Source organism: Scyliorhinus canicula, chromosome 14, assembly GCF_902713615.1.
Source record: "Scyliorhinus canicula chromosome 14, sScyCan1.1, whole genome shotgun sequence".
Taxonomy (NCBI): domain Eukaryota; kingdom Metazoa; phylum Chordata; class Chondrichthyes; order Carcharhiniformes; family Scyliorhinidae; genus Scyliorhinus; species Scyliorhinus canicula.
The window spans coordinates 45891639-45917954 of NC_052159.1; the positions used below are offsets into that span (position 1 = coordinate 45891639).

Sequence of the window (26316 nt, forward strand, 5' to 3'; positions counted from 1 at the left end):
CCTTCACTGTCACTGGCAGCACCAACCCAGCTCAGCTCTGAGGCTGCAGGTCTGGCTCCAAGAGATGGTAGAGTTCAATAAGCCCCTCCAAACATACTGCCCCTGGCTTAGGTGGAGATAAGAAAAGTACTCCCGGAAGACACCAGGCAGATGGTGCTACCTACTGAGAGATCTTCTGCCTTATCACTCACGCCCTCTCTCAACGCCCACATCCCATCCACCTCTTCCTTCTGTGGCAGCTGCCTTTTTTTGCTGCCTCTGCACTATCGGCTTTCCCATGTTATGGCCCAAGGAGGATTGCTACTGTGCCACATACAACTGGTCGCAATTGTATGTCCAAAGCCCTTGCAGTAGTAATCGATGTCCTCCCCATGTGCAACACTTACTCTACTTTACGCTATTCCACCAAACACCCTCGACTTCCACAAACTCAAACAAAGATAGTAAGATGTAATAAGCAATTAATCTGAACATTCCTAACAATCTTTTTAAATAGCACTGCTGGAGAGTCCTTTATGCTGATGAATACGCTTAAACTAGGGCAGCAAGGCCCAAAATGACAGTGCTGTGTCAAATCGGTACTAGAGGCTGACCGTCACAATTTACCTACTTTGCATATTTCTTGCACCCATTTGTAATCTCCTCACTAAGATAGCAATCAGCGTGGACAGTGCTGGAAGTAAAAGAAGCATTGCGGTTGTCATTCTGTTTCCAAATCAGCACCGATGTGTCGAAACAGTCAGCAGTACGCAGTCAAACCTTGCTGCCCTGGTCTTTATTAATATTTCTATAATACTTTGAGCCTGTAATTTTTTCAAGACTATGAGATATCTTAAACCATAGACTCTCAGACATTTGAAATGCAAATAATAGGAACATAGAAGTTATGATACAAGAGGCCATTTAGTCCATTGTGTCTGTACCTGCTGAGATAAAGCTACCCAACCGAATCTCAGTTTCCGGTTCTTGGTACACTGGTAGAAATATAGAAAATATGTATGTGTGTTTTATTTTACTTCCATATTCGAACATTGTGATACTATAATGCATTTTTTAATACAGGTAGACTGCCAGAGTTAGAAATTTAAATAAGCTTTTGTGCCAAATCATGCAAGATGGTTCACCGAACTATGAATGTGCAAGCTGAGGGGCTGCGGAACTGTACAAAATAAAACCAGTCCGTACAGCTGAACACATGCTATAAAATAACAAATTTATTCTTGTTTTAAGTCCTTACATTTGTTGTATGCCCACTGGGTTCTATTATAAACTACTAGTTCTGAGTCAAATGTAATGAAGAACATATACTGATTCCCTTTTCAGTGTAAGCAGTGAAACTAAAACTAAAATTGCCTCAGTTAAGATTTTAAAAAAGAGAGAAAAAAGTTTTAACCTGGATACTGAAGGATATTCATTTGGAAGAGGTCAAAAATTGCAAATGTATGCTTGGGTTAAAAATATAAATTGTTTTGCATTGACAGAAAATTTCAGATTCTATATTGTGCATTTCATCTTTCAGCTTTTGAGAACAATGGCTCAAGACAGATCTTTGACAAAGAGAATCTAAGGGCAAGCCCAAACATCTAAAGGTTTTAACAAAATCAAATACATCCATGTCTTGAACTTTCTGGCGAGGGATTTTGATTGCCAGCAGGTTTCTGGCAGGGCGCTACTGTTTTATTTTGTTTCCCACCTGTCTACAGAACTATGTAGCCACGCCCAATTTTAACCACCTGGCTTCACTAACATTCTGTTTGTGCACTTCCCAAAGCTGCTGGGGATTCCGGACAATGCAGCAGCTAGAAAGAGCTGGGAGAGAACAGATCAAACTTTCTTCGTCAGGCCTGGAAGAATACTCCTGCTCTTTCAGGCCCTCCTTAAGGCACCATTGCAGGAAGCACATAATTTCCAAGGAGAATTGCTTCAACCTCCCAATCCTTCACATGGTGGGTAAATGGCTTCCTCGCTCAGTTGCAGATAAACTAAATGTCAAACTTTTTGACTTTTACTTTGGACCCCAACTGACACACATGAATTAGGACCCGGTAGCTTAGCCGTTTGTCCAGAGGCATTTGTCAAAATTAGAACCTATGGGATCCAGGGGACATTCTGGTGGATCAGTTATTTGGAAATTTTAACATGAGCCACGGTTATGGTATGAGCATAAGTTTAAAATCCTCTGATTTCTTTACCAGACCGTACAAAGTGGGAGAAAAAGGTACAGGGCAGGATTCTCTGTTCGGGAGGCTATGTCTATAGCCATTCGGGAGGAGATGGCTATAGCCATCTCCATGAGCCAAGTATCAGTCTTTTAATATCAAGTAACACCCAAGGTACACTGGGGGCGATTCTCCCAAATAGAGCCCAAGTGTTCGCGCCGTCGTGTACACCGTCATGTTGCACAACGGTGCGAACCAGGCCCGGGGACGACCGATTCTGTCCCCCACAGAGGGCCAGCACGGCGCTAGAGCGGTTCACGCTGCTCCAGCCTCCCTTCCCGGCGCCAAATGGGCGCCGCATCAACCCGCGCATGCGGTGTTCAGGGGCCGGCTGCGCAACAATGTAGGCCTGGGGGAGGGGGGGAAGAGGCTGGCCCGCCGATCCGTGGTCCCGATTGCGGGCCAGACCCCATTGGAGGCCCCCCAGGTAAAGGAGCGCTTTTCCCTGCCCTACAGGTCACCCCCCGGCCCTTCGCGCAGAGCTCCCTCCGGTAGCCACCAGGGGTGAACGGCGCTGGCGGGACTCTGTCGTATCCGCGCGGCCGCTCGGCCCATCCAAGCTGGAGAATCGGCGGCCCCACCAATTCCAGCAACCCGCCCCCGGCGCCGCGTCAAACGCACCAGAACAAATGGCACCAATTCTCCGCACCTCCGAGAATCGCGCCCCGGCGTTGGGGTGTCGTGGCACGGTTGCGGCGATTCTCCGGCCCGGCACGGGGCTCAGAGAATCGCCCGCCCACTGTGCAAGTCCATGTATGATCTCCTTGCTGTGATTTCTTTTTCCAATGCTTATGCTGCCACCAGGCATCGTTCTACATTCATGGAGTCCATGTCATTCTCTCCATGCTGCATAAAGCAGCTCATACTCAGGGAACAGTTAGAAATAATTGGGCTATGCATTTGAAGAAGGAACTTACATTTATATAGTCCCTTTCACATACCCAAAATACCTCGGTCAATATTTTTTGATGCACACTCACCATGAGATTTAAGGCAAATGCAATAGCTCATTTGTGTACTTTGTAAGTACTATCATATACTTTCACGATTAAGAGCCAGATAAGTTACGAAATTAAATGCCTATTTACATTAACTATTACAAGATTCCTCGCCTGCAACATGCCTCTACTGAAATAATGTAGAGTACATTAATGTTGATTTAACCTCAATTAGAAGGGGAATAATTGTAGGTAACCCGTACTTCCAATAGTACTTCCAGTTTTGTCCAATTGGTTCTAGATTCACGCCTCACACATAAGCTGGCACAATACTGACACAGTGCTATATTGCTGGGAATGTTGGCATCCAGATGAGAAGTGAAGTTGAGGCTGTCTATCTCTTTCGGCAAAGGTGAAAGATACAATCTCACTATTAACAAGAGGATTGTGTGTGTGTGTGGTGGAGTGAAGGGGTGTTGGATTCTGCTGATACCCTCCACAATATTTCTCCTTCAACCAATGCAAAAACAACAGAATTGACTGTTCATTTAATCTCTGTTGTTTATGGGACTGCAATTTGCAAAAAAATTGGCTGCAGTTCAGAAGTAATTGGTTGCTTGTGAAGCAGTTTGGAATTATCTGGAGGATGCCAAGATGCTAAATTCTTGCCTTTGTTACTTTCAGTATCAACGACTTGGATTTAAGCAAAGAGGACACAATTTGCAATTTTCTGATGAGGCAGAAATTGGCCTTGTGGTTGATAGTGAGGAAGAAAGCTGTGGGCTGCCTATATCAATGGGCCAGTCAGGTGGGAAGAAAAGTGGTGATTCAATTTAAATCCAGAGAGGTGTGAGGCAATGCATTTGAAGGGAGAAGACAAAGCAAGGAAATACAAAATAAGTGCTCGGATTTATTTTTCCTCTCACGGGATATGGACATTGCTGGCTGTGCCAGCATTTATTGCCCACCCCCAATTGCCATTGAGAACGTGGTGATGAGCTGCCTTCATGACCGCTGCAGTCTATGTGGTGTAGATACACCACATTGCTGTTAGGGAGGACATTCCAGGATTTTGACCCAGCAGTGAAGGAATGATGATATATTTCAAATTTAGGATGGTGTGTTGTTTTGAGGAGAACCTGTAAATGCTCCTATGCATTTGTTGCCCTTGCCCTTCTAGATGGCAGAGGTCATGGGTTTGAAAGGTTCTGTCAAAGAAGCCTTGGTGAGTTGCTGCAGTGCATCTTGTAGATGGTACGCACTGCTGGCGCTGTTCATTAGTGGTGGAGTGAGAGAATATTGAAGTAAGGTGGTTGATGGGATACCAATCAAATGAGCTACTTTGTCTTGGATGGTGTCAAGTTTCTTGAGTATTGTTGGAGCTGCACTCATCCAAGTGGAGAGTATTCGATCACATTCCTGACTTGTGCTTTGTAGGTTGTGGAAAGGCTTTGGATAGTGAGTAGACTGTGAAGTGATAACCGGCCAGGTTGGATACATACAGTTTTTGTGTATAGGGCATACCTGGGAAATTTTCCACATTGCCAGATGGATGACAGTGTTGTAGCTGTACTGGAACAGCTTGGCTAGGGCCACCACGGCTAACTCAGTTCTATTGCCAGAATATTGTCAAGCCACATAGCCTTTGCAGTATCCAGTGCCTTCATCCATTTCTTGATATCACGGAGTGAATTGAATTGGCTGAAAATGGCACCTGTGATATTGGAGACCGCAGCAGGAGGCCAAGATGGATCATCAACTGGGCACTTCTGGCTGGACCATCACAAAAGCTTCAGCCTTTTCATTTGCACTGAGGTGCTGGGCTCACCATCATTGAGGATGGGGATATTTATGGAGCCTCCTCCTCTAGTGAGTTGTTTAATCGTCCATCACCATTCACAACTGAATATGGCAGGACTTCAGAGCTTAGATCTGATCTATTTGGTGTGGGATTGCTTAGCTCTATATCACATGCTGTTTGGCATGAATGTACTCCTATGTTGTAGCTTCACCAGGTTGACACCTTATTTTTAGGCCTGTCTGGTGTTGCTCCTCGCATATCCTCCTGCACTCTTCATTGAACCACGGTTGATCCTCCAGCTTGATACTTGTGGTAGACTTGGGAATATAGTGGGCCATGATGTTACAGATTGTGGTGAGTACAATTCTGCACCTTGTGATGGTCCATAGCACCTTATGGATGCCCAGTTTTGACCTGCTAGATCTGTTCAAAATCTATTGCATTTACCATGGTAGTGGTACCACGCAGCACGATGGTCAAAGTAAAGACAGAATTTTGTCTCCACAAGGATTGTGTAGTTGTCACTCCAAGAACACTAATGGACAGATGCATCTGTGACAGGTAAATTGGCCGAGATCCTGTAGATTTTTTTTTCTTGTTGGCTCCCTCACCACCTGCTGCAGACGCAGTCTAGCAGCTGTGATCTTTAGAACTCAGCCAGCTTGGTCAATATTAGTGCAACAGGGTTACCCTTGGTCATTGAAACCTGGGTCATGCCTCTCTCAACTTTCTGTTGTCCAATCATTACAATGAGACTTCATTAAAGAGTGCAGAGAGAGGCAAGACTTCATTAAACAGTGCGGAGAGGGAGGTGAGATTTCATTAAGGAATTTGAAGCAGAGCAGGAATTAAATTGGGAGAAAACCAGGAAGCATCCTGGGAAGGTAGGTGATATAAAATCCTACATTGGCATTTGTGGTGAAAGTGAAGGTAAGTGGTACGTGAAGGTAAGAATTTTAAAGTTTAGAAATTAAAGTTTAAAAACCAAATCGGTATAATAAGGAGAGATATAAAAACAAGTTTCAAAAAATAATAACAATAATACATAAGTTTAAGGGTTAAGACATGTCAGGAGGGCAGGAAATAGAATGGCAGGACTATAGTGATAGGGGACTGAATCGCAAGGGGAATAGACAGGCGGTTCTGCGGACACAATCGAGACTCCAGAATGGTATATTGCCTCCCTGGTGCAAGGGTCAAGGATGTCTCGGAGTGGCTGCAGAACATTCTGGAGGGCTGGGGGGGGGGGGGGGGGGGGTGAACAGCCAGCTGTTGTGGTGCATAGAGGCACCAACAATATAGGTAAAAACGGGATGAGGTCCCACGAGCTGTATTCAAGGAGTTAGGAGTTACATTAAAAACTAGGACCTCAAAGGGAGTAATCTCAGGATTGCTACCAGTGCCACGAGCTAGTCAGAGTAGGAATGTCAGGATAGATAGAATGAATGCGTGGCTCGAGAGATGGTGCAAGAGGGAGGGATTAAAATTCCTGGGGCATTCGAACTGGTTCTAGGGGAGGTGGGACCAGTACAAACCGGACGGTCTGCACCTGGGCAGGACTGGAAACGATGTCCTGGGCGGGGTGTTTGCTAGAGCTGTTGGGGAGGGTTTAAACTAATGTGACAGGGGGATGGGAACCAATGCAGGAAGTCGGAGGGAAATAAAACAGGGACAGAACCGAAAGGCTGTAAGGGGAAAAGTGTAAGGCAGAGAAGCCACAGTCAAAAATCAAAAGCGGCCACAGTACAGGGTACAGTGACTGAGGAGAACTCAGTGAATAGGCCAGTAATACTAAAAAGAATAAAACGGGAAGTAAAAACATAAATGGCAAGTGAAGCAGCAGGTTATTACATGAACATATGGGTTCAACAATGAGGACAATTAGGAATAAAGTTAAAAGGAAAAATAACTTAGGAGAAGTTATTGATAGAGGTGTTAAGATTCAAACCAGAGGTATAAAAGCTAACATAAGGGTATTTTCCTGAATGCTCATAGTATTCAGAATAAGGTAAATGAGTTGATGGCGCAAATCATCGTAAATGACTATGATTTAGTGGCCATTACTGAAACATGGTTAAAGGATGGTCACGACTGGGAGTTAAATATCCGAGGGTATCAAACTATTCGGAAGGACAGAGTGGATAATAAGGGAGGTGGTGTAGCTCTGTTATTTAAGGATGACATCCAGGCAGTAGTGAGGGATGACATCGGTGCTATGGAGGATAAGGTTGAATCCATTTGGGTGGAAATCAGGAATAGTAAGGCGAAAAAGTCAGTGATAGGAGTAGTCTATAGGCCACCAAATAGTAACATTACGGTGGGGCATGCAATAAACAAAGAAATAACTGATGTATGTAGAAATGGTACAGCAGTTATCATCGTCTGCATGTCGATTGGTTAAACCAGATCGGTCAAGGCAGCCTTGAAGAGGAGTTTATAGAATGTATCCGCGATAGCTTCCTCGAACAGTATGTAATGGAACCTACGAGGGAACAAGCGATCCTAGATCTGTTCCTGTGTAATGAGACAGTATTGACTAATGAGCTCATAGTTAGGGATCCTCTCGAAAGGAGCAATCACAATATGGTGGAATTTAAATTACAGAAGGAAGGTGAGAAGGTAAAATCAAACACTAGTGTTTTGTGCTTAAACAAAGGAGATTACAATGGAATGAGAGAGGAGCTGGCTAAAATAGATTGGGAGGAAAGACTTTATGGCTCCTGTACAACGCTCCCAAAGAAAATGTCTGAACTAACACCACCAGCTCTGAATACTTCCAGCTACAGAGAGGAACAAGACAGGGCTGCTCTCTGTCCCCACTCTTGTTCGCGCTAACGATTGAACCCCTGGCAATAGCCCTGCGGAATGCAAAAAACTGGAAGGGAATCTGGAGAGGAGACAGAGAGCAGAGAGTTTCACTCCATGCAGGTGACCTGCTCAAAGCCACAGGAGGAATTGAAGGCAAAACAGCAAATCCTGAAAGAGTTTGGAACCTTCTCAGGCTAGAAACGTAACCTGGGTACAAGCGAGACATTCCCAGTGAACCCAAAAGGGGGAGGGACAGAACTGGAGGGGCTCCCGTTCAAACAGCCCAGAACAGGTTCCGTTACCTGGGGATCCAGGTAGCCAACTGGACTCAGATCCACTAGTGGAACCTGACCAGCTTGCTGGAGGAAGTGAGAAAATACCTTCAACAGTGGGGCTCACTCCCACTCACTCTGGCGGGGAGAGTGCAGACGATCAAAATGAACTTTATGCCAAGGTTCCTCTTCCTATTTAGATCCACCCCAATCTTCATCCCCAAGGCCTTTTTCCAAAACGTAGAGTGTCTAATCATGGTGTGTGTGTGTGTGTGTGTGTGTGTGTGTGTGTGTGTGTGTGTGTGTGTGGTTGGGGGGGGGGGGGGGGGGGGGGGGGGGAGAGAGAAAGAGAACCTGGTAATCTCCAAACTGACACTGCAAAGAAGAAAAATCAAAGGGGGCCTGGCCTTACCAAACCTACAATACTACCACTGGGCTGCAACGGCAGAAAGAGTGAGGGGATGGGTACAAGAACCCGACACTGATTGGATACAAATGGATGAGGCGTCCTGTAAAGGAAGAACCCTCTGGGCCCTGGCCACAGCAGCACTCCCATCCTCCTAAACAAGATACACAACGAGCCCAGTGGTAGTGGCCACGCTGAGAACGTGGACCCAGTTGAGACAGCACTTCGGGATAACTAAAATGTCCTGCATGGCCCCCATCTGCGGCAATCACAGATTCCCCCCAGCCATGCTAGATACCACCTTCAAAAGATGGAGGTGGGACGGGGCCACACTGAAGGTCAGGGACGTCTACGTAGGGCACAGACTGGCGACACTGGATGAACTGATGAGGAAGTGGAAACTAACAAAAGGACAGGAATTGAGACATCTCCAAATAAAACACTTCCTCCACAAAAATACAGTAGGGTACCCCGGGGCCCCAGAAAGCACACACTAGAGGGCCTGATAGGCACAAGCAGCGAGAAGGGGGGGGGGGGGGGGGGGGGGGGGGGGGCTATGTGGGAAAATATACAGACAGCTATTGGACAGAGCCCGAACACCACTGGACGAGACCAGACAAAAATGGGAGGAAAAACTGGGAACAGAGGTAGGGTAGGGATTCTGGAGTGAAGCACTGAGCAGGGCGAACTGACCAGAGTGAAGCACTGACCAGAACCCGAATGAGCAGGTTCTTCCTGAGGTGGAGGATATATGTGAACGGTGCCAGAGGGGCCCGGCCAACCACACCCACATGTTTTTGGCTTGCCCCAAACTTGCTGGGTTCTGGACAGCCTTCTCCGAGGCAATGGCCAAGGTTGTGGGGGTGAGGGTGAAGCCATGCCCGATAGTGGCAATCTTTGGGGTATCGGAGGTGCCAGAGTAACACATGGGGAAGGTGGCCATGCCCTTGCTTTCGCTTCCTTGATCGCACGCCGGATAGAAATTGTCCCATTGGGCAGACGCAGCATGGGTTCATAAAGGGCAGATCGTGCCTAACTAATTTAGTGGAATATTTTGAGGTCATTACCAGTGCGGTAGACAATGGGGAGCCAATGGATGTGGTATATCTGGATTTCCAGAAAGCTTTTGACAAGTTGCCTCACAAAACGTTGCTGCATAAGATAATGATGCATGGAGTTCAGCGTAAAGTAGTAGCATGGATAGAGGATTGGTTAATTAAAAGAAAGCAAAGAGTGGGGACTAATGAGTGTTTATCTGGTTGGCAATCAGTAGCTAGTAGTGTTCCTCAGGGATCAGTGTTGGGCCTGCAATTGTTCACAATTTACATAGATGATTTGGAGTGCAGTATGTCCAAATTTGCAGATGACACTAAGATGAGTGGTAAAGCAAAACGTGCAGAGGATACTGGAAGTCTGCTCAGGGATTTGGATAGGTTAAGTGAATGGGCTAGAGTCTGGTAGATGGAATATAATGTTGACAAATGTGAGGTTATCCATTTTGGTAGGAATAACAGCAAAAGGGATTATTATTTAAATGATAAAATATTAAAACATGCTGCTGTGCAGAGACACCTGGGTGTGCTAGTGCATGAGTCGCAAAAAGTTGGTTTACAGGTGCAACAGGTGATTACAACGGCAAATGGAGTTTTGTCCTTCATTGCTAGAGGGATGGAGTTTAAGACTAGGGAGGTTATGCTGCAACTGTATAAGGTATTAATGAGACCACACCTGGAGTACAGTGTTCAGTTTTGGTCTCCTTACCTGAGAAAGGACGTACTGGCGCTGGATGGTGTGCAGAGGAGATTCACCAGGTTAATCCCAGAATTGAGGGGGTTGGATTACGAGGAGAGGTTGAGTAGACTGGGACAGCACTTGTTGGAATTTAGAAGGATGCAGGGGGAGCTTATAGAAACATATAAATTATGAAGGGAATAGATAGGATAGATGCGGGCAGGTTGTTTCCACTGGCGGGTGAAAGCAGAACTAGGGGGCATAGCCTCAAAATAAGAGGAAGTAGATTTAGGACTGAGTTTAGGAGGAACTTCTTCTTCACCCAAAGGTGAAACTATGGAATTCCCTGCAGTTGAGGCTCCTTCATCAAATGCTTCAAGATAAAGATAGATAGTTTTTTGAAGAATAAAGGAATAATGGGTTATGGTATTCGGGCGGGAAAGTGAAGCTGAGTCCATAAAAGATCAGCCATGATCTCATTGAATGGCGGAACAGGCTTGAAGAGCCATATGGCCTACTCCTGCTCCTAGTTCTTATGTTCTTACGTTCTTGTGATCTTGGAGAAGACCCCAACAATTGTGGATACTGGATCAAAACCCAAATATTTTATTAATTTGTAAGATTGAGGAAAGGATACTTCGTTCCAGGAGTAATTCCATTCACAAATAGGAATATGGTATATTAAATCAAACTTTATTACTAACACAGGGTTAAATTAACATTAACATAATAAAGAAATAGTTTACACGTACCAGTTAAATAATAACAATGAAACATGAAATCCTAACTGTTATGTTTTATCTCCACTCAAGCAAATCCCATCTCAGGTCAAAATCCACTTTTAAATACAATTGGCCAACCCAGGAATACTTTATGTAAAGAGATGTCTTGGATAAACTGCTTTGAGAGACAGATCCTTCAGGAATCAGATTGCAGATTCTTGTCTGTAACAGACCACTGTTTAACCTGCTAGCCCTTTCAGAAACTGCTGTTCTGTTCACAGGGAAAATCTTTTAAATTAAATTCCTTTGAAAGAAACTGCTAGTTGTTCACAGACAGATCTTTAGCTGAACTCAATACAAACTCAACATCTGACTGCTTCAGTCCCTGGCTCCTCCCATAACTACATCATCTTACTAAAGCAAAATGTCTCTAATTATCTGCTCCCCAGGGAACCTTTTTCATATGAACCAAATTCCATTATCGCAAGTTTTATGATGCTTTAATTACACCTCTAGCCCTAACGCCTGTTTGTCTTGTAATCCAGGTATTTTAAAAAGTCACACACACTAATCCAGGCTTTTAACCCTTACTGCACCAAATAGATACAATACAATATATCTTAAATTCCTACATTCATCATATAATAAAATAAACTTAATTTATGAGTCTATTAGTGCCTGTCAACTCTGTAACAAAGTGGTGAGAGCTAGGTTGAGGGCAAGAAGAGTGAACTACATTGACTTTCAGTGGCTTCTCACCAGCTTCAAACACTTTCTATAACAAATCAGAAATTAAAAATCATTTACATCTGGAGTTCACAATCAGCTTTTATAGATCAAGTGTATGTCGGAAAGAGAAAAATGGATAATTTCCTTGATTTAGTTCCTTGTTTATATTGGGTATGCGTGAATTTATTCCAAAGGTGCAGTTAAATTGCCACTTTCTCATCAATTGAAAGCAGTTTTGAGTGCGCATTGATGCAACCATGAGAGTTTAACTTGTAAAGCTGTCTCAACTGGTTTGAGTTCACATCAGTCACAGGACAATTCAGCCCATTGTAAAGCAGTACGTAACCTTTGAATTTGGTGTAATTTCAAACATTTTCACCCGCTAAATCTTTCCCACCATTAAAGATTGCTCAGCCAGGGAGCAGTGTCTGTACCTTCATGACTGGACGCATGCACAGAGTTCCTTCATGGCTAACATAGCACGTTCTTCAGCGATGCACGGTCAACAGTATAATTTTACTCTTGTGGCTGCACCATGCATTTAATGGATATTGGCCTGAGACTGGGAATGTAGGGCACGATTCAACAAAATATGATCAGAGACCGTTTGCAGACGGGTTGAGCGGGGTGTTGAATAGAGGGTGCTGAAGACCTCGCTATTCAATAGCACTTCGCCTTTTCTTTAGCCTCGCGAAAAATGCCCCGTCCTTATATAATTTCTTGCATTGATGGGCTCAGCTCGCCAGTGCAGGAAGTCTACGCGTGGAACAGGGCATCATTTTTAAAGGCAGCCCTGAATTTTCGACCCCCCCCCCCCCCCCCCCCCACAGTGGCCCCACCACAGTCCCCACACCGACCCTCCCCTACTGCACCCAACTTACCACTTCTGGGGTCATTGAGTCCCCCTCCCCCACCTCTTAAGGGCAAGGCACTCAGGGTCCGACCCCTGGCATGAGCAATCTAGCACCTGGACACCTTTCCACTGCCAGCCTATTAGCAGGACCACTGGCAGCCTGGCAGTGCCTCCTGGGTACCCTGGCAATACCAGGGTGGCACTGCCAGGATGCCTTGGTGGCAGTGCCAAGGTGGCCAGGTGTCAATGAGAGTGTCAGGGTATAATCTTGCCCAATGGACAACCACCCGGGGGTCTCCAATGGATTGGGAGAGCCCCCTTTCCCACTCCCAGGTGCCATTACACCTGGTCCATGTTTGTGGAAACCCATGCTAAATGGCGCCTGGTGAAGTCCCCCAAGTACAGTTGTTAGGTCCCAGGTGCTGGGAGAATCCAGTGCACACATACTTAAATTAGCCTAATGGATCATTTAAATATGTTAATCTGGATTTTGACCAGTGAGGGCGAGATCCAAATTGTGACATCTCACGAGGTTTGGTTAAATCTCGAGATGTCTCAAAGATCGTGATTCTCGCAAGATTCAATGGCCACATCAAGTGACTAAGTCATGCCTGACGAGGCTGGTAAATCGCACCCGTAGTATAACTGCAGCCTCAGACTCCTGGTTCAAATACAGAGCCTATTATAGAGCCACTGAATTCTGTCTCCAAAATCTTACATGTTTCACTATTTAGTAATATTGAGCATAATCTGAACATTCATTTCAAACATTTGTCTCCAAAAGGCGATACGGTGAGGGCAGGAAATGTTTTCTTCGAAATGTGTTGTGACATTTGTGTTGGATGCTGAGCTTGTATGCCCTGTAGCAATTCAATTTAATTTAATCACCTCTGTGTGCAACATTTCCCCACGATAGTTCAGATCAGCTGTTGTGAACTTCATAAAGGTTTCAAGTAAAAAGATGAAAGAAATAAGGGAGACTTTCCTCCATCCAGTGAGAAATAAATAAATGATAGCTTACGGTTTGCGGCTTTGCTGTGGTCACTGTCATTCGATTGGTTACTGGAGACTGATGACACACTTGAACTCCTGACAAATCCAAAAGCCACGAGTTTAGCTGCTGGTAACCGAGAGTAACCAGGAGGACGGAGTCCAGAATGTCCAGGCTTGGGCAAATTTGATCTTTGAACAATTGGGATAGTATTTTTCTTCTGTTCCACTAAAATACGGGGGGGGGGGAAATAAAATTTTTAAACTATTAACCCACATATCTAATTCATTTAGAAAGTATCTAACAACAAAAGAATGCACGCATTGAATAACTTTAGAAGGTGAAAGCTTATTGTAATCATGTCAAGTTCATCATTTTGTTCATTGCTATTCATTGTTTCTGTACTCACTTGAATAAATAAATCATGAAAACGTGACAAATTGAAACAGTTCTATGATCACTTTTTAATGCTAGTAATTACATGCCAACCATTCAATACTAATTGAACACTAATGATTTATGCAACTCGGAATTAAATGGTATTCCCAGGTTTCACAAAATTCATGCACAGCCAAGCAAATAAATAATCACCAAATGCCTCAATGTATCTTCATTTTAATACAGACATGTTCCATTCCACGCCCATCTCAAATTTCATCAAATCTAGAAAGCACATTTCATGTCCTAAGGATATCCACACTTCACAGCCAATGAAATACTTTAGAAATGTGGTCACTGCTGTAACGCAGGAGAATGCAGCAAGTCAATTTGCACAAAGCAAGGTCCCACAAAAGAATTTAACGGCTTATTAAAAAGGCACCATTCTGATAGTGCAGCACCCTCATACCACGCAGGAGTGTGAGCCTCGATTAAACACACAAGTATTTGACGTTTATCTTGAGTTTGCAATGAATTACAGTCACGGAGGGTGGATGATGGGAGTGTGCCCCAGTCTGGAGGTAACAACAGCATGGATGAGCAATGCAACAGCAGCAGGGGCACAGAGACTGGCGATATAATGTAGGTGGGCTTTATGGTGGACAGAATATGAAACCAGAAGCTCAGCTGGGGGATTAAATCAGACACAGGCTGTGAGTAGTCTAGTTCAACCTAACAGAATGGCCAAAGAGATGAGTGAAATTGGTCAGTGGCTACAAAACGGAATCTGTAGTTGCTCCATAAACAATGGCCTCATCGTGGTGTTTAATGTGAGGGGGGGGGGACAACTTTCAATTTATCCAGGAGTAGCTGTCATCTTTCCGTGCCTATATCCATTATTGTCATCTGTTCCCCGATATGAGGATGGTGTCTACTCAGGATCATGTGTTTCTGCCCATAGGTCCCCATGCAGCACGGTAGCACAGCGGTTAGCAAAGTTTCTTCACAGCTCCAGGGTCGATTTCCAGCGTGGGTCACTGTCTGAGCGGAGTCTGTATGTTCTCCCCGTGTGTGTGTGGGTTTCCTCCGGGTGCTCTGGCTTCCTCCCACAGTCCAAAGATGTGCAGCTTAGGTGGATTGGCCATGATGGATTGGCCATGATAAATTGCCCTTAAGTGTCCAAAAAAGGTTAGATGGGGTTACGGGGATAGGGTGGAGGCATGGGCTTAAGTAGGGGGCTCATTCCAAGGGCCGGTGCAGACTCGATGGGTCGAATGGCCTCCTTCTACACTGTAAATTCTATGATTCTATGTGATCAAACAGGCTGATGCACACACACAAATTTTTAGGCACATGGGGTACACCAATACCAAGCTGTCATGGGGTACATCAATACCAAGCTGTCATGGGGTACACCAATACCAAGCTGTCATGGGGTACACCAATACCAAGCTGTCATGGGGTACATCAATACCAAGCTGTCATGGGGTACACCAATACCAAGCTGTCATGGGGTACACCAATACTAAGCTGTCATGGGGTACACCAATACCAAGCTGTCATGGGGTATACAAATACCAAGCTGTCATGGAGTACACCAATACCAAGCTGTCATGGGGTACACCAATACCAAGCTGTCATGGAGTACACCAATACCAAGCTGTCATGGGGTACACCAATACCAAGCTGTCATGGGGTACACAAATACCAAGCTGTCAATGTTCACCAGGACATACTGCAGAGTATTTCTATTAGGGTCCAAACATTGGAAGCTGCTTCTTCATGAATTATTTGCTGACAGTTACAAACATTGTGTAGCAGAGTCACAAAGCAAGTTTGGAGCAGGTAACCCATATCTTTGTGGAATCAACCATTCAAACGGTTATCACCTTGGGAAATCATGGTTAATCCTTGTAAATGGCGCACTAACATAATAAATTGCAGTGCCACAAAGCATTAAGATATTTGTAGAGTAATATCCTTCTTTGATTAATACCACACAGGATACTTGAATAGCCAGAATCATAGAATTCCTAAAGTGTAGAAGGAAGCCATTCAATCCATTAAGCCTCTACCTTCCGAAAGAGCAGCCGACCGAGGCACAATCTCCCGTCCGATTCCCGTAACTCGGCCGAACTGTTGGACACTAAAGGGCAATTTAGTGTGGCCAATCTGCCTAACCTGCACATCTTTGGATTGTGTGGGGAAACCAGAGCGCCCAGAGGAAACCCACGCAGAAACAAGGGAGTATGTGTAAATCCACACACACATTCACATGATGTTGGAATCAAACTCGGGTCCCTGACACTGTGAGGCAGTAGTGTAAACCACTGTGCCACCGTGTCACCAATGGAACCCTTGTATCCTGACGAATGCAGCATCAGTTATGACAGGACTCTCTTGCTGTATGGAATTTTTTGATGTGGTCACCAGCGTTTCAACACAGGACATTTATGACCTTGATAATGAGAGGTGAATCACAATATCGGATCCTTGTCAGGTCCTCTGAGTAACAGACTCCTGTGGAAGAGCAGCTCAATGCCATTGCTATATTTACTGTAGTGTTTGCTCCGCAAATGTTGCTCTAGTCCCAGCCCAGAACACAGTGTAATTCAGCAGGGGTGGTGGGTACTGCATGATTTGATAAGGCAGGGAGAGTTTGGGCGAATTTGGTGATTTCAGTGGAGGGAGGGGGATGGTGGTAATCACAGGAAGTGCCCTATCCCTGAGGAGGTATCCAATCAATGGGAGGATCTAATCCGAGAGAGAACCTGGGGTGGGGTTGGGGTTGGGGGAGTGACTGATCACAGTGGTAGGGGCCTGACTGCAGAAGTGAAGTAGATTTGCTTGAGGTAGGGGCAAGCACTCTTGTCTATCCTGGCTCAAAAGCAGTGCAGGAAAACCACTTAGATTTTCAAAGCACCATTCCATGTCTTCTTTTAACTCCTGGGCTTCCCGGGGCCTGGAAATCCCAGCCAGCCAGTGCAACTTTGTAAGGGAAATAAACTGAGGCACGCTACCGCTGTCTGATTACTAATAATATTGGGCGGTTTTTTAGGAGGTATGCGGATGTCCTGGAAGAGGGGCTTTTGAGGAAGCGGCGCAGTCTCCAGGCGGAGTTCGATATACTGACCACCCGGAAGGCGGAGGCGCAGTGGAGGAGGGCTCAGGGGGCGGTATATGAGTATGGAGAGAAGGCAAGTCGGATGCTGGCCCACCAGCTCCGGAAGCGGGTGGCGGCGAGAGGGATAGGGGGAGTCACAGATGCAGGAGGGAACTTGGTGCGGGCTGGCAAGGACATCAATGGGGTGTTCAGATCCTTTTACGAGGGGCTGTACCGGGCGGTGCCCCCTAGGGAGGCAGGAGGGATGGACCGCTTTCTGGATAGGCTGGAGTTCCCAAGAGTAGGGGACGAGCGGGTGGAGGGTCTGGGGGCCCCAATCGAGTTGGGGGAGCTGATGGAGGCACTGGGGAGCATGCAGACAGGGAAAGCGCCGGGACCTGATGGGTTCCCGGTGGAATTTTACAAGACATTTTCAGATCTGCTGGGCCCGCTGCTGGTGAGGACCCTGAACGAGGCGAGGGGAGGGGGGGGGGGGGGGGGGGGGGGGGGGGGGGCTCTGCCCCCGACGATGTCTCGGGCAATCGTCTCTTTGATCCTGAAGCGGGACAAGGACCCCCTGCAGTGTGGGTCCTATAGGCCGATCTCGCTCCTTAACGTGGACACAAAGTTGTTGGCAAAGGTACTGTCCAGAAGGGTGGAAGATGTGGTCCCGATGGTTATCCATGAGGACCAAACGGGGTTTGTGAAGGGGAGGCAGCTGAATGTCAACGTACGACAGCTTCTTAATGTTATGATGATGGCGCCGGTGGCTGGGGAGGCGGAAATAGGATCATCGATGGATGCGGAGAAAGCTTTTGACAGGGTGGAGTGGAGTTACCTGTGGGAAGTGCTGAGGAGGTTTGGGTTTGGTGAGGGATTCATCAGCTGGGTGAGGTTGCTGTATAGCTCCCCGGTGGTGAGTGTAGTGATGAACGGGAGGAGGTTGGTGGACTTCTGGCTTTCCCGGGGGACGAGGCAGGGGTGCCCCCTGTCACCCCTGCACTTCGCGTTAGCGATTGAGCCCTTGGCCATGGCGCTGAGGGACTCGAAGAACTGGAGGGGGATTGTCCGGGGGGGGGGGGGGGAGGAAGAGGAGCACCGGTTGTCGTTGTACGCAGACGATTTACTGTTGTTCGTCGTGGATCCGCTGGGGGGATGCCAGAGGTGTTGAGGATACTTGGGGAGTTTGGGGACTTTTCGGGCTACAAGCTCAACGTGGGGAAAAGTGAGCTGTTTGTGTTGCATCTGGGGGACCAGGAGAGGGAGATAGGAGAGCTCCCGTTGAAGGGGCTGGAGAGGAGCTTTAGATATCTTGGGGTCCAGATAGCTAGGAACTGGGGAGCCCTGCACAGGCTTAACTTTTCGAGGCTGTGGAACAGATGGAGGAAGAGTTCAGGAGGTGGGACACGCTGCCGCTTTCGTTGGCGGGCAGGGTCCAGTCGGTTAAAATGACGATGCTCCCGAGGTTTTTGTTTCTCTTCCAGTGCCTCCCCATATTGATTCCGAAGGCTTTTTTCAAAAGGGTGAATAAGAGTATTCTGGGGTTTGTGTGGGCGCGGAAGGCCCCGAGAGTAAGGAAGGTATTCCTGGAGCGAAGAAGGGAGGTAGGCGGCTTGGCGTTGCCCAACCTGTGTGGGTATTAGTGGGCTGCGAACGTGGCAATGATCCGCAGGTGGGTGAGGGAGGGGGAGGGTGCCGTATGGAAGAGGCTGGAGGTGGCGTCCTGTGTGGGTACGAGTTTGGGGGCATTGGTGGCGGCCCCGCTTCCGCTCCTCCCGGCAAGATATTCCACGAGTCCGGTGGTGGTGGCGTCCCTCAAAATTTGGGGGCAGTGGAGGCGGCACAGGGGGGAAGTGAAGGCCTCAGTGTGGGCCCCGATACGGGGCAATCACCGGTTTGCACCAGGGGGAATGGATGGTGGGTTTTTTAGTTGGCACAGAGCAGGCATCAGACGGATGGGGGACCTTTTCCTCGATGGGACGTTTGCGACTTTAGAGGAGTTGGAGGGGAAGTGGGGCCTCCCCCCGGGAATACTTTCAGGTATATGCAGATTAGGGCATTTGTTAAGCGGCAGGTGGCGGAGTTCCCGCTGTTGCCGCCTAGAGGGGTGCAGGATAGGGTGCTCTTGGGGACGTGGGTCGGTGAGGGGAGGATCTCGGTGATTTATCAGATGATGCAGGAAGAGGAGGAGGCCTCGGTGGAGGAGCTGAAAGCGAAGTGGGAGGAGGAACTAGGGGAAGAGATTGACGATGGGACGTGGGCGGACGCCCTGGGGAGGGTAAACTCGTCCTCTTCTTGCGCACAGCTCAGCTTAATTGCCGCACATGACTGGGGCCAAGATGAGCCGGTTCTTTGGGGGTGGGGGGGGGAGGTCAGGTGCGGGAGGTGTTCGGGAGAACCACACCCACATGTTCTGGGCGTGTCCGGCGTTGGAGGGGTTTTGGAAGGGGGCGGCGGGGACCTTGTCCAAGGTGGTCGGTTCCAGGGTGGAACCAGGCTGGGGGCTCGCGATCTTTGGGGTAGCATCGGAGCCGGGAGTGCAGGAGGCAAGAGAGGCTGGTACACTGGCCTTTGCGTCTCTAGTAGCCTGGCGTAGGATTCTCTTACAGTGGAGGGACGCAAAGCCCCCGAGCCCGGAGGCCTGGACCAATGACATGGCCGGGTTCATCAGGCTGGAAAAGATTAAGTTTGTCCTGAGGGGGTCGGTACAAGGGTTCTTCCGGCAGTGGCAGCCTTTTCCCGATTTCCTGGCGGAGAGTTAGAGGGTGGTCAGTCTCAGCAGCAACCCCGGGTGGGGGGGGTGGAGTTCGGGATTTGTTAAGGGGTTTGCTTTTGCGACGGTGTATTTGCTATTTTTTTTCTTTCTTTCTTTCTTGCATTGTTACTAATTATTAATTTATTACTCTGTATTGGGGGGGAATTTCTGTTTCTGTTTAGTTTTACACCTTGTTCACTTTAACTGTTGGGAGAAAATCTGTTGTTGAAAAATTTGAATAAAAATTATTTAAAAAAAAAATAATATTGGGCTGTTTTTAACTAAACTAACTGCGTTTCAAAGCGTTTGCAATGTCGAAAAACTCAGCGCTATCGAACAGCGACGACGAGTGGAGAGGATGTGCCTAGCATAGAGCGTGTTAGTCCGCTGGGCGTAGTTTTCTTTCAGTAGCGCCATGGCGTCTGCGTAGGTCGGCGCATCCTGGATAAGCGGAAAGACGTTGGAGCTCAGCCCCCCCCCCCCCGACCTGCTTCTGCCCCAACTCATTATGAGGGCGTCCCCAGGCCCCCTCTGATCTCCCCCAACACCTGTGTAGGGCACCCCGGCTCAATCACAACTTGGCACCTTGGCAGTGCCGACATGGTACCATGGCAATGGCCCTGCCAGCTGGCAGTGCCAGGTGTCCCAGGTGGCACCAGCAGTGGCAGGATACCACTCTGCCCAAAGGGCATGCACTGGGAATTCTCCACAAGTACCGTTCCATCTGATCCCCGTTTGTGGAGACTAGTACTGAATGATGCTTGCCCGAGGTCTCCGAGGCAAAAGGGAATAGATCCCTACGGCTCGGGTGTGTGGGGAAACTGCACGTTAAAGTGAGACAAGCTGTCTTGCTCTAATATGCAGATTTGCCCAAACGTCATCCTTCCAAAAATGTATGGGATTTACATCGCAACGTCTTCTGAGAGTGCGATAGATCTCTCGAGGTGTTGCGAGCTAGGTAGACCCAAGGAGCGGGGTCTCCTGGCTTCTTTTGACTACGTTGCGCTGCGGTGCGCAGCTTTTCAGGCGCAGTGTGGCCATTCGATTGCAGTCTGAAAATGAAATTGTAGTGTGACTTCATGGAAAAATTCAGATATAAGCCGAGTAATCATGTTAAAAATGTGCAAACATATAACAATCCTGCGGTCACAAAAATAAACAAACAAATCACAGAATTGTTGCAGTGCAGAGGAAGGCTAGTCCGCCCATCGTGTCTGCTCCGGCTCTCCAAAGGAGCATTTTGACTTTGTGCCTTTTCTACATATTCAACAGGTAACAGTGAAGTGACGGCGGGATATTAAAGCAAGGGTAATGTTAAATCAAAATGATATCAAAATTAGTAGACATTACAGGTACAAAAGTACATCAAATTTCAGCATTTAAGTATTTTATTGAGTGGGCAGCACAGTGGCGCAGTGGTTAGCACTGCTGTCTCACGGCACTGAGATCCCAGGTTCGATCCGGGGTCTGGGTCACTGTCCGTGTGGAGTTTGCACATTCTCCCCGTGTTTGCATGGGTTTCGCCCCCACAACACAAAGATGTGCGGGGTAGGTGGATTGGCCACACTAAATTGCCCCTTAATTGGAAAAAATGAATTGGGTACTCTAAATTTACAATTTAAAAAAAGTATTTTAGTGAGGATCTAAAACCATGTAAGAAGTAGGGCTACATCGGTATGTTTCCTCTTCTGGGGTTGAATTTAATCGACCTTCTGAGTTGCCTTGATTGCTCTGGGATTGGTGGTGGCAACCAAGTGGTGAAATTGAGTAGATTGCATAAAGGATTTCCCAAACTTCGTCCAAATACTAATTCATCACATTTCAAGCTTTGTTGCCTGAAGGGTCTTGTCAGAACAGTGTGGAATTTCCATCCCCAGTGAAGACTGTGTCGTTTAATATGTTCAAGGCTGAGTTAGATAGGTTATTGATCAGCAAGGGAGTCAAGGGTTATGGGGTGCAGACAAGAAAATGCAACTGAGGCCACAATCAGATCAGCTATGATCTTATTTGTTGCATATTTATAGCATTTTCAGTGATTCCTTACCAGCAGCCTTGTAGCTGAACAGGGGCACTTCAAGAGAATGCTTGCATGATGTCATCGTAGATGACCTCTTCGGCCGTTTGCACAGGTAAACATCGCAACCTGCAGTCTTAACATCTCCTGGACAAAGCTCTTCAGGCGCAATTCTCCGGAAAACGTTCTAAGTGTGGTCCCGAGCGGGAATTGTTGCGAGCATCCTGGCACTCGGCCCAGCGAGGCTGGCAACGCAATTCAAAGTTAATTGGTCCACTTAACAATGCCTCACGGGCTTTGCGGCGCAAATGAGGGCTCACCAGCTGATTCGCCGGAACCCCGCTCGCCGCCCCCTGCTAACAAGGTCGAGCAGCACTTAAGCTGCACTTGCTCAACCAATCCCAGCCAGCTCGCAATAATGGCATCGAGAAGACCAGCCCCAAGATTTGGGGATGCTGACCTAGGGAGGCTTCTGGATGTGGTGGAGGCCAGGAGGGATGTCCTGTTCCCCTGAGGGTTCCGGAGGGTGAGCCACAAGTGCTGCCTGGGCCAAGGTGGCAGCAGCTGTCAGCTCGGGGAGTGTAACCAGGAGGACTGGCCTTCAGTGCCGAAAAAGGACAACGACCTACATCGGGCAACACAAGTGACTAGCCCCAAATGCTCCCCCCCCAAGGGGCCATCCACTCCCCCCAACACCCCAGGCGAACCCTAGCCCTCCCTCCCCCCAGCACCTCCCTTTCACATTCCCTTCCCACCACTGTGAACCACGCGTGTGGCTAACAATGCCCCCTCTGTGCCCCCTCAGGAAAAGCTCTGCCATAATCGGCGGGAGGGGGCCCAGACTGGCGGTGGGGTGCTGGACATCAGAATCCTCACCTCCTTCGAGGAGTGGGCCCTGGAGGTGACTGGCGTGGTCGAGGACAGGGTGGTCACCAACGTGGAGGCTGGCGGACGTCGCAGAGGTGAGGAACAACCGAGCTCCATCCGGAGGGCCTGTCAAACGCGAGTACTGATTGCCATACTGACTGACCTATCCATCCCACTGGCCACATGTCTATTCTCCCGCAGTTCCTCCAGCCGATGGAGTTGGCCCATCTCGGGCAGCCCCCTCTCCTGAGGGTAGCTATGCAACCACTATAGTCATGGCACAGCTGTCATCCCACCCTCCACCAGCACAGATACACACACCTCAGTGGGACATGTTAGTGGTCAGGCATCTGGGGCACAATCTGGTGAACACCACACTGTTGCTGATGTACATCAGGTGGATCCAGGAACCGAGACAACGGGGGACTGTTGGACCCCAGCACTTGGCTGGGTCCCAGCCTGATGCTGAGCCTCTGGAGTTGACGAAGACGAAAGGGAATGCCCGCGACATTCAGAGGGAGATGTCAACGTCACTCCAGCAGATCCATAGCCGCTTGGAGGAGTCCCAGAGGGGACAGGAGAGGTCACCGGCAACGTGTGGCACCGAGGCCAACACTGCTAGGGTGGTGACTGCAGTGGAGAGCCTGGTACATGATGTCGGCACCATGAGTGAAGGTGTTCAAGGCTTTGCGCAGTCGCTGATGACCATGATTGAGGGCCTCGGCAGAATGACTGCCTCGCTGGGGGATGTCACCCAGTACCAGGCTGACCTTGATGAGATTCTGGCAGTGCTTGCCCCAGTCTCAGGTGGGCATGGCTGATGTAATGCAGAGCATGTCGCAGTCACTGAGGAGCATCACCAATGGCGTCGACACCATGGTGCAGACATTAGGAACCACCCGGGCTGGCAGTGCCAACCCAGACCTGTCCCATAGAGTGGCGATGGTGGGCACAAGTTCCCCCGGGTTCCACCCCTCTGATGATCCGCATCTCATAGGCAGCACACGGGACAGGGTGGCACGGCTTTGCATGTGCCACTGACAAGTTAGCAGGGGCCCCAGAGGATCCCGGCAGGGGCATCGAGGGCCACAGGATGAAGTAGGCAGCTGGCTGCCTCCACCTCAGATGTGCATCCTGGGGAAACACCAATACATAGTGTGAGAGCTAGGAGGGCCAGGCACATTGAAGATCACTGAAGGCAGCAGGGAGGTGGCATCCACCGGGAATGATGTATTGTACAGCACATTAAACTCCTTTTTGCACAATCATTATGATGATTCTGTCACTTTCTTCCGCAATGCGGGCTATATCCCGGACCCTTTGCCCATCTCTCCAGCTACCCCCCCCCCCCCCCCCCCCAGGCGCTCACCCACCCTCCGGCCGTGGACACGTCCCTGGAGTGTTGTCCCATCCCTTGGGTGTTCGGATGTTGCATGTGCAATGTTGCCTCCCACAGTGTTCAGGCACAGTGTCCAGGCATCAGGATGAGATTGGGATGCTAGTCAATGACTCCCACATGCTACATGGCCTGCCCACCCACGGAAATCCACTTGTCATCTGTGAAGTGCCCACTTAACCACGATTGCCAATTCCCGATCAGCAATAGCCTTCAGCTGTGCAGCCAGAGGCCTCATCAGGCGGAGGGAGGTATGGGTGATTGGTGGGGCAGACAGACAGGGACAAGCCACGAGCGGTTGCCCCCCAATTGCCTGCCCCCACCCCCTCCCCCCAGCGCCTGCCCCAATCCTCTCAATGGCGGCCCACCCCTGCGGAGGATCCCCTAACCTTAGCCAAGGGTCCCCCACCCCCCACCGAGCACTGGGGTGGCAAACCCAGCACCCCCAGTCTGTTTGCCTGTGAGCCCCCTCGGCTCTCCACATAAGCCCTTCTACCAGGTATACATTATTCAAAAGCAGTATTAATTGGGGCCAGTGTGGGCACTTGCTGGGGAGGCCACTGAATGACAGGAGGGCTTTGGATTTGGGTGGCTCTCATCAATTGCATGGAAATGGGGCTTAAGTAGTGATGGCCGGTTACTTGCCACGCTATGGTGAATCCCAATTTCGCCTATGGGAGTGGGCCGGTTGCATCGCAAACTGTTTGGCGCATGGCATGGATCTCGTTTTTGGCCTCTCCCGCTATTCACCGGCCTCATTACGCTTGAGCGAGAACGAAACAAGGCCGGTGAATCGCGCCCTGAGTTTTTGTTGGACCTCCACAGCCTCCTAAAGTCAATCCTGCGAACATCACATTGTTAAATTTTGGAACAGGTTCGAGGGGTCAAAAGGCATATTGTTGGAACCCTTCCTTTTGATTTCTCTTTGTTCCCAATTATTTTATTTTATTTTATTATTTTTGGTCCATAGACTCATAATCGGAATGCGCCTTTAATCAATGGACTTAGGTTGAGGCAGCATATTAGTCATGACAGTGTGTTCCAGGATTCCTTTAATGGAGAGGAGAAACCAAACTTGTCAGCGCTGAGGGAATCTTAAGAACCAGTTTTGGAGGAAGTTGGTTCCGATTAGTCGGCTGGCAACCTGTGGGTTGGCCAGGGACAGTGTTTTGGCTGACAACAGTCAACGATTAGTTTCAGCGTGATGCTTCGGAGAGAGCTGGGAAGAAGTGATTGGACCTTGAATGAAAAAGGAATTCTCTCTCTGCTGAACTAAAGGTCTGCTTGATTGTTCGAAAACCAGTGAATGCCTGGCATACCTTTACTATATATTTGAAATGATCTTGAATCTATAAAGAACAGAGCCTTGCCAGAGAAAACCATCTCAAGCTTAGAAGGAAGAAGCATTGAAGAGAAAGCTTGAACTCCTGAAAGACTTTAACTGGAAACCATCAAAGTGTATCAGATATCTTTTCTCCTTTTTACTTTATCATCATCTTTCTTCCTCTCCACCATCCTTTCCCTCTATGTTGTGTGTGTGTGTGAGTGAATACATATGATACATAATATATACACACACACTATCTTTACTGTGGGTGGCACAGTGGTTAGCACTGTTACTACACAGCGCCAGGATCCCAGGTTCGATTCCCGCTTGGGTCACTCTCTGTGCAGGGTCTGCACGTTCTCCCTGTGCCTGCGTGGGTTTCCTCCGGGAGCTCCGGAAACTCCCAGAAGTCCCAAAAGACCTGCTTGTTAGGTGAATTGGACATTCTGAATTCTCCCTCAGTGTACCCGAACAGGTGCTGCAGTGTGGCAACTAGGGGCTTTTCACAGTAACTTTATTGTAGTGTTAATGTAAGCCTCTTGTAACATTAGTGTCACAAGTAGGCTTACATTAACACTGCAATAACGTTACTGTGTAAATCCCCATTTATATAGAAAGATATATATACACATTCTTGTCAAATTAATTATATTACTTTTAAACTATAAAAGGTTATTTGTGTTGAAGCTACAAACCTGGGGCTGGATTCTCAGTTTTTGGGACTATGTCCCCACGCCATCGTAAAAGCTGTGGCCTTTCACGCCAACTGGTATGAAAGGGCACCATATTCATAGCCCTGCAGGAGGCTAGCAGGGACCCGTCAGGAAGCTCGCAGCTTTACCTGCAGATACGGGCCCCCCGCACGTCCGGGTCAGAGGCCGCACATGCACACGGCGGCGGCCTCCAGCACCACATCATGCTGCATGGCAGACTCAGATCGCGGAGTTGGACCTCCCAAATAGTGCCCCCGATCGGCCACACGCCCGACCCAGACCGCCCGGCCAGA

At 48.2% G+C, this 26316-nt stretch overlaps 1 protein-coding gene across 1 annotated transcript in view; it reads right to left on the reverse strand.

The window, feature by feature from the left end:
* Positions 1-26316, reverse strand: part of LOC119977218 — a 469907-nt gene that overhangs the window by 155400 nt on the left and 288191 nt on the right. Inside the window, exon 7 of the mRNA XM_038817936.1 lies at positions 13501-13698. Coding sequence (XP_038673864.1) covers positions 13501-13698 — 198 coding nt within the window. The remainder of the gene's footprint in view (positions 1-13500; positions 13699-26316) is intronic.